Raw genomic sequence first — 12,866 nt, forward strand, 5'->3', positions numbered from 1 at the left:
TGTTAAAATACCTGGTTATTGAAAAAATGTAATTATTATAAATAAAACACTTATTATGTATGTCATATTTTTAGAGATGAATTTAACTTCCTTCAGTACTCTGAAAGGATGAGAGTATTGTTCTATTAATGAATTCATAAGTTAAATCTTACAATTTTGTAGTATTCACTGTGGTAAAATATAATGTTTGGATATATTTTGCTTGTTCAAAGTTGTTTACGTGTTCTAAAATTAGATGGTTATTTTTATTATCTAAGAAGTGTTTCTTATTATTACTACTTACATTTTTAATATTAGCAAATAAAATGTAGAATTTGGTGTAGAATAAAGTTTTTACAAACCTTTAATAAAGTTAATAGTTACCATATCTATATAATGTTTAATAAGTTTAAATATTTGTGTATTATTGATTTCATTTATTATAATTAGTGATAAACGTTTTACAAATAAGGCTAAAATTACAATGAGCTTTATCAACAGGAACAGTAACATGTTTCTTATGATTATTGGATCTTATTTTGAATTGATCTGACATTAAACCTGTAGGGTATTTTTTAAAATGTTTTAGGAGAAAATTTGCCTTACTTTTATTTTTTAAGTACTTAAAACTTCCATTCTGAAAACCATCTAGATGTAATATAGTGAAGTTTCAAAATATATCCATCAATATTGTTTGGAATAGATTTTAGAATATCTTGTTTATTAAATTTTGTAGGAATTGTGTAAATAAAAAAAATGTTTATTTAAAAAATATGTTATCAAATCTAATAGCAAAGGAGATTTATTTTTTATTTCATTACCTTGGAGAACAGTAATTTTCATACAGCTGTCTGCAGTTTGTGAAGGGTGATATCGATGTAGGACATTATGGGCTTGAGTACTCAGATCTTACTCTCTTAACATATTTATATATTTCATGATTGATTAATTTATTTTGTTTTCTTCAACATGTGAGACTGGCAAATGGAAGCTAAGCTTGGTAGGTGGTGTATCCCCACCACAGTGTGGGTTCTATTTTCTGCAATCATCTCCGAAACCCAGGGAGTATTATATATCATACATTTGCGTTGTACTTTCACATTCGCAAACACGAAAGCACATTGTATATCTTACCTGTGGATCATTTTACTTTATGCAGTGTCTTAATTTTTTTTAACCTGTCTTGTTCATTAAACTGTTGTTTATCATTGATTTGAATTTGCTATTCTTAAGGCAGTCCATCCTTTGGATTTTAATTTTTACTTAATTACCTAAATATTAATTTTCTATACATATACATGTGTGTGTATGTATGATTAATAGATATTATTTCACTTAATCCTGTCTTTGGTGTGTACTCTTATGATTCATAGACATAATGCTAAAGCACCCATGTATCATATTTGATACTTAACTACATTTATTAGGTATACGGCTGATGCTCATGAACGTGACAGTAGGAACTGGTTGTTTTGGTTATATGTATGGGATTAGAAAAGTCCTTCATATAAGCATCACATGTGATACTCAAAGTGCTTATGAATGATGATAGGTTAAATTACTTTCACTTAAGAGAAAATGTAACCATAGAATTTTTAGTTGCTAAAACTCCCCACTTTTCTGTTTACTCAGTAATACGAGAAAGATATGCTTCACTCATACCTACTTGGATAAGTAGTCAGATAGGTGTATCTAAAGAAACTATTAAATAACTTAAAACATGGAATGACATAAATATCTTTAAAAGTGTTTAAATTAGTTATGAGTCATGTTAAGATGTATTATTATGCATTTATGATTTGGGTCACAGAATTTGAGTTGCAATTTTTACAAGACATGAACACTCACAAATAAGTATATATGAACTCATTAACTTTCAGTTGTGATCACTTTTAAGATTAGTAATTAAGAATAGGCTCTCAAAACATGATTTCAATCCTGATATTTTGTTATTTTCAATTTTGGCATAAAAGAAAGTAGTTAATTGTGTTGGTATTGTAATTTTTAGCAGTGTGTTAGAATATATGTTTTATTGTTATATTGGTTTGATTTGTTCTCACCATTTTGTTTTATATACAGTTTTTTTTTCTATCCTTTCCTTAGTAGAATAATGACAAAATATCTGGTATAGCTTTTATTTAAAGTTAAGAAAATAAAATTAGTAGCCTTATTGTACTATCTCCATTTGGTTATAGTAATGTTTCTTTTTAAATACTTTAAAATTATATTTTTACATTTTATTGCTGTAAAGTCTCTTTAAATGACGTAGGTAGCAAGAAAACAAAATTTTGCAATATCTCAATTTGAATTATTTGTTTTATAGGCCTTTTTTATGTGTGTATGTGCATGTGATGTGATGTGTGTGTGTGTGTATACACACACACACACACATAAAACTCCTCTTTATAGCAATTGTGATTGATTCTAAAGAAAAACAAGTGGTGGAAGAAGAAATTGGCATAAAACACTTGTGGTTTAACAACTCAAATAAAAGTTCTGATGTAACCAGTGACACTAGTAGTGAAGAAGTTATGAATGACAAGTGTTGTCTATGTACAGAAAAAAAACATGAAGTTGAAGCTGAGGATCAGATTCAGTTTGAAGATGCTATTCACAATATAGTTTACATTAAGAAGTGAGTGATTATTTTTTACGATTTTATTGTTTGTAAATTATGGAAAACAAAAACATTCTTAATACTCTTAGACTTTCTTCCAGTCTAAGTTCTTACTTTTAGTAGAGCATAGTGAGTTTATGTGATGAATAAATGTGCTACATACGTGAATCCAGTAATAATTATTTTTTCAACACCAATGCAATAGTGAGATGTATTTAGAATATTTAAAATATAAAATATTTTTTGTAGGAATGTTTGATATATTCAAGCTAGTGACTGATGAATCACAATGAAATGCATGGATGTTTAAGAAGCAGATTAGTGTGTTTTTCACATGTGATTGGATAGCACTTTAATGGTGAAATAAATTCTAAGCAGAGATTTTACAGGCATCTACTAATTGTAGTAAGTTTAACCTGTGGTTACACAAATAGACTTTGATACCTTCCATTTAGCATGAAGAATTACTAGATGAAGTAGTAGCACTTGACTTAATACAAGTAAATTTAATGTATCCAATAAAATGCAATAGAAGAAACTGATTTGTTTAACAAATCATCTGTTTCATAAGTGTTAATTGCATATGAAAGAACACTTATTTGTCACAAATGTTTTAAAGAATACCAACCATTAAAAACTATTCACAAATAGAATTTAAAACAAAAATACACTACTTCAATGCTGGAGTCTGAAATTATATACTGTTTTCAGGTTATACACATCAATATAATTTGTTTATACACATGAAGTTTATTATATTAACCTGATCATATCCATTATGACTTGGAATTATCCTTCTTTGTTAGTGAAACAAAATTATGAAGTTATTTTCATAAACACTCCTTAGATTTTGTGATCCACTTATTTGAATGGAACAGCTCAAATAGCTTATATTTAAGATACTTGAACATTGAAATGGTTTGATTTACTCTAGATAATTATAGTGATAAATGAAATTATGTATCTGGGTTTTCACAATTTAAATTATTAATTACTCAGTCATTCACCTGAAACTGTAATTTTTACATATACAAATAGTATAATACTTATATCATGGCTTATTGTGGTAAGATTTTATTAGGTAGGTTAAAAATAACTTTTAATGAAGTGTTTTGTAACAAAAGGATTATTAGTGTTAATCTGCACATGCTACATATTATTATGTGTTTTTTAGGAGTTGTCAGAATGTTATTATTAAATCCTATTTATTGAAGATATTGAATTTTAGAGATTGTTTGCCAAGGAAATTGGACAAGAGGATTGTAGTTACTGTAACATAGAAATATGTAAAATATGTTCTTTAAATTTGAATTTGTAAGACAGGAGTTTTATATAACTTAAAAAGTAATAAATATTATTAATGAATGCAAAACAATCATAAAGAATAATTGTGAGAACACAACTGCTTTGAGAAATTCATGTAAGTTGAAAACTGCTTAGTTTTCTTAAAAACTTTGAAAATAACTTTGGGTGGTGTTTAAAATCATTAAACATACTAAGAATATACTTCATTAAATAAAGTTTACCTTGCTTGTTCATTTTCACATTTATTTTTTAAATAAAGAGAAGTATAAAATCAATGAAACCTTCAAAAAATTATTCATAATAAATCTGTGAGTATTTTCAGCTGAAACACCATCTAGAACCTTGTATATAACAATGATTGGCTAAAAAATTAATAATTGTATTATATTTTTCAGTTGCATTAAGATCTGTTAAGCCATAAAAAATTATTTGGTGAGAAACAATATTATTTAACTCTCTCAACATGAGGTCAGTCAATTTGACTTACCATATGACCTTGCTGTACTCATTTAAAGTCTATAGATTTAATAATTGTAACTTTCAATATAATGTGTACATTTTCACAAACCTTGGCAGTCTTTCAGTTAATATCAAAAGTTTTTCACATATACCAAATCATATGCTTAAAAGAAGTATTTTTAATAAACTAAAATGAAGATTTGTCCATGAATATATTGATGAGTTCTTGTTTTGAATAGTCTGCATTAAGATTAAAAATGCTTTTCATCATTTCAAATTTGCTTTGTGATATTAGGTAACATATAATTAAATGTAAGATAGAAGTATTAACAAATCCTGAAAGGGAGGATGTAGCGGGTGGGTGTGGAATTAAGGGTCTGAGTTTTTATTTGATAGCTCTGTAACCAAACAAAACTGAAATCTATAAGAATTAATGGTTTAATTTGAGTAATGATGATATTATAATGAGTAATATGTGTTTACTTTTGTACTTCTTGAAGGGATGATGGATAAACTAGAGAAGAAAAGATGCATAGATAAAGTGTGTCACACCAGTAGAAATTCAGGATTTTTTAAGTATTATCTTGTAGAATTAACTTAAAACTATAAACCATTTTGCAACAGGTCACAGGTCAAAGAGCCATCTCATCCCTTTTGTTGACTTGCATTCAAAATTGTATTGAACTGATATTTTATATTTTATGAAGTTATATTGATAAGTTTGGAATCAAATTGTAGATTATAATTCAAACTTTAATATTATATAGAAGTTAATTTCTTAATTTAAAAGTAAATATTTAAAAGAACACCTTTAAATATAGATTTTATTGAGTTATGTGGTATGTTAAATGAAGCACTTTCATTTTAGATGTTTGTGATGTAAAAATACTAAATTTGTAGTTTCATACTAATTAGGAACTCAAATTACTAATATTAACAAGCTAGAATATAAAATAAAAACCTCGTATCTTATTATTTTGCTGAGATATTACTTATGCACTGAATCAAACAGTTTTTGAAAAACATTCCCTTATATACACTTACATCAATATATGACATGCAAATAACCAACCAATAGCTTAAAATGCCCCCAGAGTGGTTTTTTTCAGCCATTTGAATCAGTGAAATGGCTACCATGTCCTTTCAATTTAAGAAATCAAGGAGGTAGGTTGTGTCTTTAGTCTGCTTGAATTTTCATATTTTTGTAAATATAAATACATCTTAGTTACTAAGCTTAATAAATTACACTGTAATTCTATGGTATCAGTATATTTATTTATGATTTTTTGGTCATTTAACATATATATATATATAAAACCTAAACAAATTTTGTTTGAAATTCTCCACGAGTAATTTTTAAAGGTTTAACAACCTTTGTCCTGAAGCAGCTGAGTGCAAGGTTCATGGCAAGAAGAGATAATTGTTTGCTTTACTTCTTGACTTATTGTTATATATTTTAAGAAAAATAAGTTTATTAAGTTGTTTCTAAATATTATATATATATATATATATATATATAATGTATAATAATTGAAATGTGACTGTATATTACAAAATACTAGGCCACTAATACACAGCCAAGAGAGGTAAGACTAAAGATCAGTTTCATACTACTGGATATGTAACACGAGTGCACTGTATATTACAAAATACTTTACTAATACATACCCAAGAGAGGAAAGGCTAAAGATCAGTTTCATACCACTGGATATATAACATGAGTGCACTGTATATTACAAAATACTAGGCTACTAATACACAGCCAAGAGAGGAAAGGCTAAAGGAAAGTTTCATACTACTGGATATGTAACATGAGTGCACTGTATATTACAAAATACTAGGCTACTAATACACAGCCAAGAGAGGAAAGGCTAAAGGAAAGTTTCATACTACTGGATATGTAACATGAGTGCACGTGCACTGTGTCAGTGCAAGTTATGTAATGTTAGCTAGGCATTACTGGAAGGTCATTATAACAAAACATACCAAATATATATAGTGTTATGAGTCTTAAGCTATTTGGACTAAACATGTTTTTTTTTGCTATAATATGTAGTCATTCTAGCACAAAAATAAAGTATATTTATTTCTTAATTTTTTTATGATGGTTACAAGGTTAGTTAAATGACAGACCCCACATGGTTAGAGTATAGAAAATAACATAAAATATAAAGTCTTACTGAAAACAAATGTTTGAAATATATTTAGGTTTTAGAGATTATGCAAATAATATTTGAGATTTTTGGATGGAGAATGGTTTTTTTTTTAACCATAACATGAAATCACTTTATACTGTGGTTAATAATGAAACAGACTATTTTCACAACAAATAATTTTTTAAAATATTTCATTAAAAATCTGATTTTTTATGTAGAAAATACTAATAATCTTCACTAAAATTCTACCAAATTTTGTGAAGGTACACATGCTATATCAAGAGTTATAGGGTAAATACTTTTTGTATGCATGTGCAGATGAACTTGCGTATATTATACTGAGCCTGTAGCAAAAGGGTTAAACTATGGTTTATAAGCTAAGTTTTTATGCCATACTAATTGTTAAAGCATAAAGAAAAAGTAGTTTAATGAAATTTTGTAAGTATAGACATTAAAACTTTGTGCCATGTGTTCCGTAAAGGATACCAGGGGTGAGAAAGTTAATAGTTTGAAGTTGTAGAAATAAAGTATTCACAAGGTAGCTTCTTTAATGACTTTTCTAGCCAGATTTGTTATTTGGTTGTTTTCAACTTTAGATTCCATCATCAGCATTAAAACCTCAGAAAGTTAACAACATTCTAACTACAAAAAAATTAACTATTAAGCAAGTAGTTTTTATTCAATCAAAAACAAAGAAAGAAGAGATGTAAATGTTAACAGTATAACAATACCTGTCCTAGATGCTACTGTCTTCAGTCAGAAATTTCCAAATGTCATAACATTACAATGTAATGGTTATACCCTTAATTTTTATACTGTGTTATGTATACTTTTTCAATAAATAAATTAGAAATTACCAATAAACCACACACTATCTTTAAATATCTATTAGTGCTATGAAAGGAGTTTCATTGGCAAACATAATTTTAAACTCATGTTTCAAATTAAAAAAAATAATCAGAGCATATTGCCCACTAGTTATGCTAAATCTAGTGTTTAAGTAAATATAGTGAATTAAACATTTCATTAAATTGAAAGACATTCTATCTGTTTTTATGTGTTCATAATCATATACAAATACATTGTGTTCAGTAATTTTTGAGGTCAAGTTTGAAGTTCTTATTCTATTCACTGCAGAAAAGTTACACTCACTTGTAGCATTGTGGTAGGGATAGGAGAACTAATTCAGCTAGAGTAACAAACTCTGCTATAATTTCCCATTGCCCATGTATTAGACATCTTATTTTGTCAGTGATACCTGTGATAGTAAATGGTATGTTTGCAGATAGTTATATCTGACCTTTTGTTTTCTCATGTTTAATCAAGATGACCAAGAAGGTGCTGTATCTGATGGCAACATGTGTTTAATGTGATGACCAATATGCCATTTTTCAATTTCCTGAAGTTCTTGTTCACAACCTCCACCTGTGTCCACTTTAATATATAGGTTTTACAAGATAATGTATTTTGTATAACCAGGCTTTTGAAACATGGTTTGTAGTAATGAATGAGGTTTTCACACACACATATCATCAGGTGTTTAATGATCATGGAATCCTAAGGACTCACCAACCTTGTGATGTTTAAGTGCTTTACTTTTCCTTATACTTCCCTTGTTCATAGATGTCATTAAACTGATCCGTTAATCCTCGTAGTTTGGTCAACGTAAGTCTTGCCAGGGCTTGACTTCAATTACTGTTTTATTCCCTTGCAAAAGTCAACTCTCTTGACTTTAGCTGCCACACCATTATTTTACCAGCTGTTGAAGGTGTTCCATCATAACACTGACCTTGCAGTGACTGAAGAAATGTCAGACCTATGTAACACATCTTCAAATGCTTTGGTATTGTGTCTGATGACATATTAAGTATTACATGGAAGTTTAGAAATGTGACTAGGGTTTGAAAATTGGTTTCGATACATCTCACACTAACAAACATTTGTTCCATGTTAGCTTTGTCTGTTATTTTGTCAATCATAACTAATATTTTACTGGATGATTCTTTAATGTTTGAGATGATGTCACAAAGGACCTGATGAGCCATGATGTTTAGTTGTCCCTTTTTATATATCAAGACTTGTGTACTTTCATATATTTTTTTAACCATTTGTGATGTGCTGGATCCCTTTTAAACAATAACTGAAGAGCCTTGGTTTTTATCAGTATGGGCAAATGCTTTCTCAACTGTCAGGACAAAAACTAGCCAAGTTGTATTTCTCAACCTCAAGATCATAAGAACCGACATACAATTCGAAACAGAAATCCACAGAAAAGAGCACCCTTACTGTGGACTATACATTCCTTGGGACAAACACAACACCAACATTATTTATAAAATACAATGCAACAACTGCCACAACTTCTATATTGGAGAAACAAGCAGAAAAATGGAAACCAGATTTAGAGAACACAAAAAATAAACACCTTCACATGTTTTTTAACACTGGAATTCAAATAAACACGACATAATCACAGAAAATACTCAGATACTAAGTCGGGAAACAAATATAAACATATGAAAAATCAAAGAAGCTCTACTTATACAGCAACTAAAACCAAAATTAAATTAGTATAAAGAATACCTTTATACTTACACCAATTAATACCATAACATCTAACTGCAATGCCACCTGCAATCCCATATGTGTTTGCACTCTCATCCCTAAGATGTGTCTGGCAATGGTTAGTTGCAGACTCTCTCTTTGTTAACCTGAAGGTAACCTAAGAAAGTTGAAATGTTGTTCTCTATTTTAATAAAAGTTTTAATATTCATACCAGCTGTCTTGAGGTACTTGAATATACATATTATCAATTTGTTCCATAGAAAACATTGGCATAAATTTTGTAGACTGAAATCAGTTCACTAGCATAAAATATTGATTTAAAAAAGAAAAACTGATTTGTGGTTGAGTATTTATCCAATATACCTGAACATATGCTATACCCCTGTGGAGTTGTAAAGCAACACATCACCATCAGGTACATACACATTAATACTTGGGAATTTCATCTAGAAGTGGATATAAGTTTACTAATCTGCCTCAGTTATGTAGTGGGAATAACAACTTCCCCATATTTCTTGAAAACTTTAGCATTTTTCAGTTCAATATATATGTCAAAACAATGTTTCAACCTTCTTCGCTCCTCTACATAAAAAAATTTCTCAACCCAAACCAGCCGTTTTTATGTATATATTTTTCTCTACAAGTGGGTTTTCTCATCATCACTGATTTTTCAGTTCAGAAGCAGGGATTATAAATTCCTTGCTAAAGAAAAACTTTTCATTTTCAGTGATTATCATGTACTAAATAATGACATCAGATCCTCCCTGTTGTCAATAATTAATTCCATATTACCATTATTTTTAGTTGATTATTATTATTATTTTAAAAATTCATGGTTTGTGCTTATATTTAAGCTTTTTTTTCATAATGATATATCTTAATATTATTTCTACTATTTATCTATTTTTTTTAACTTTTGATAGTATAGAAAAAACTACTTACTCAGTAAGTAATGTTTATTGTAGTTAGATTATTGTGAACAAAATTTTTTAGGTTTATTGCTGATTATGTAATTTGAATTGTTCTGAAATGTTTAGTTTATAATTTAAAATATTTTTGATATTACCGTGTTTCAAGTGTTCTTGTCTCAAAATATACTTTAATATGTAATTATGACAGTTTTCTTGCAACTGTTTTATTTTGATGTTATACTTGTAACTAAATATTTTAGGAGACATTAAAAAGAATATAAAATATGTTGCTTTAAAGTTAATTTTTATTTCATGTTTAATTAGTACAGAGAATTGTAAGCACTTTTGAAAGTTTTTACTTTATTAAGGTAAAAGCTTTGAAAAAAAATTCAATACTAAAACATTTTAAAAGCTGTATACCAGTTGAGATTAATGTAATTTGTAGTAAAGCAATAAAAACCTTGATTGCATCTTCTTATGTAAAAGACTAAACAAATTGAAGAAGTTTATATACATACCTGTTTCTTAAGTGTTTTCTAACTTTTTATTCTTTGTAGTTAAACTTTCATTGTTTTTGGCAAAGAGAATAAACACTAAGCATAAAAAAGCTAATTTAGTTTATTTGTTAATACATTTCAAATATTAATCTTTTCTTTTTCATAGTTTTGCATTTTAAATAAATTAACAACTTTGATACAAATTTTATACTGCCAAATTTTAATTTATTCATATTTATTAAACATATGTTTATTTAAAATAATTTCTTGAGGAAATTATTTTCATTAGTAATATTTATTTATTTATTTTATAAGTCCCAGTTTTTCAAGAATTAAGGGAAATAGTCATTCAAAACAGGAGCTTTACACCACACTGAGTTCACAGAGCTTCACGGAGTCTGTAGTTGAAATAAAAAGTGACTTCCTAAACACCTTGGAATCTGAGGTTACGACCACTAGTACACCATGCACATCAAAAGGAAATGTAACAGAGAATGGTTTTTATGTTTATTTTAGCACTGTCACCACACATACCAGTGTTACTGTGTCTCAACTACATCATTACACAGAATACACTATTGAGGTAATATCCTACCTTGATTGGTTGCTTCATTGTTTTTTATATAAATTTGTCTTTAAATTAAGTATTGAATTCTGTTGAAGTAGCACAACATATTACAGTTTTAGTTTCTAAATGGTAATTTTTCTGTCTGATATATGAAGTAATATTTAATTATTACTTTTGTACTGGTAATGATTATATGTTTATTTATTTGGGTATTATAATTTTTAAGCAGTATTAAATCAGAAAAGACTTCATTAAACTGAATATTTAGCATATTTTAGAGGTCTTTTAGAATTTGTAATGCATACTGGAAACAATTACACATTTTAATAGTAAAGTTAGAAAAAGAAGCCACAAGATGAAATTTGGTTGAAATAAAAGTTTTTTCATAATTAACTGGTGCTTGAAGGTCATTTTTTTAACTTTATTTTCAAAATATGCTTTTTGATAATGTTGTTAAACAAGTGTTTGACTTTATTTAGTACCATAATGCATGCAAGTATACTTTGTAGTTTTGTCTCAGTGATAATGTTGCATACATGTTTAAACAAAAACAAACGGTTTGATGTATATAAGTATACTATGTAGTTTGTTGTAAATGATAATGTTGCATATATGTTTAAACAAAAACAAATGGTTTGATGGTAACTGTTTTTCGATGTAATTATTAATTCTCTTTGTTAACCTGAAGATGACCTAGGAAGGCTGAAAAGTTGTTCTCTGCTTATCAATAAAAATGTTAATATCCATACCAGCAGTTCTGAGATACATTTTTGTTTTTTGATGTGTTTTATTCCTCACTTTCTTAGGTCCAAGCTTGTCATTATACTGACAAAGAAGAAAATACAAGATGTCCATTTTACGAGCCGTGCAGTACAGCAGCTATTGCTAGCATTCGCACTTTACCGTTAAGTAAGTTTAGTATTTTTTTTACATATACTCTTAAAGCAATAAAATTAAAAGTGTATTTAGTTCATACAATATAATGGTATAAATTGTAAATCATATTTTTATAACTTATAAGAGAGAGAAACATGAGTCTTGTGCAGATTATTTAGTATTCATGTAAGCTTCTCAGAAAATAAATACCTTTTCCAAACACATTATTCAGCAGTTATTTTTACCCTTATCTATGATTCTTGTAAACATGATCAGAAATTACCTGTGTGAAAAAAAATTAGTTTATAATACCTTAAATGTCATTAACAGTTTGAAGTGTTAATAAAGACTGCTTTAATTTGTCAGGTAATGTTGATGATATTGATAGTACTACCATAATGGTTCATTCAGACAATACATCTGCCAAAACAGTGCATATTCAATGGGATGAACCAGAGGATCCAAATGGTGTTATTGTATATTATAGTATTGAGTACACACACCTAGATGATGATAATGTAAGTAAATATTGCATTGTTATTTAGTTGTGTACACTATAAACTATGATTATTTTAAAAAGTTCACAATAATTAATTAACTTTCTTGTCCTGTGTATCCTTTACTTTGCTTGACACAAAGTTTTAATATCTTAAGTTTAAAATATTATCAAACTAATTTTTATTTATTTTATACTGATTAGTATGGCATAAAATTTTAGCCAATAATCCATATTTTAAGAGTATATAAGTTTGAAGTTCTTAATTCTACAAGGCAATATTAAAAAAAAAGTAGATTTCCCTGTTGTGATGCACATGATACATTTTATTTATGCATCTTCTCTTCCTTTTTATATTCTACAAAAAATATAATATTATTTGTAAATTACTTATAAAATCATTGTTGCTCAGGCATATCATAATTTAATTTTTATAG

The 12,866-nt window shown here is 27.8% G+C and overlaps 1 protein-coding gene across 11 annotated transcripts in view; it reads left to right on the plus strand.

Annotated features, from left to right (window-relative positions):
* Positions 1 to 12,866, plus strand: part of LOC143249089 (insulin-like peptide receptor) — a 148,096-nt gene that overhangs the window by 78,371 nt on the left and 56,859 nt on the right. For 10 of the 11 annotated variants that reach the window (XM_076498337.1, XM_076498339.1, XM_076498334.1 and 7 more), the window contains 4 exons: positions 2,389 to 2,614; positions 10,805 to 11,072; positions 11,864 to 11,966; positions 12,300 to 12,451. In XM_076498337.1, the coding sequence (XP_076354452.1) occupies positions 2,389 to 2,614; positions 10,805 to 11,072; positions 11,864 to 11,966; positions 12,300 to 12,451 (749 nt within the window). The remainder of the gene's footprint in view (positions 1 to 2,388; positions 2,615 to 10,804; positions 11,073 to 11,863; positions 11,967 to 12,299; positions 12,452 to 12,866) is intronic. The other variant, XM_076498343.1, reaches the window with a different exon arrangement.

This window comes from Tachypleus tridentatus, chromosome 4 (genome assembly GCF_004210375.1).
Source record: "Tachypleus tridentatus isolate NWPU-2018 chromosome 4, ASM421037v1, whole genome shotgun sequence".
Taxonomy (NCBI): Eukaryota; Metazoa; Arthropoda; class Merostomata; order Xiphosura; family Limulidae; genus Tachypleus; species Tachypleus tridentatus.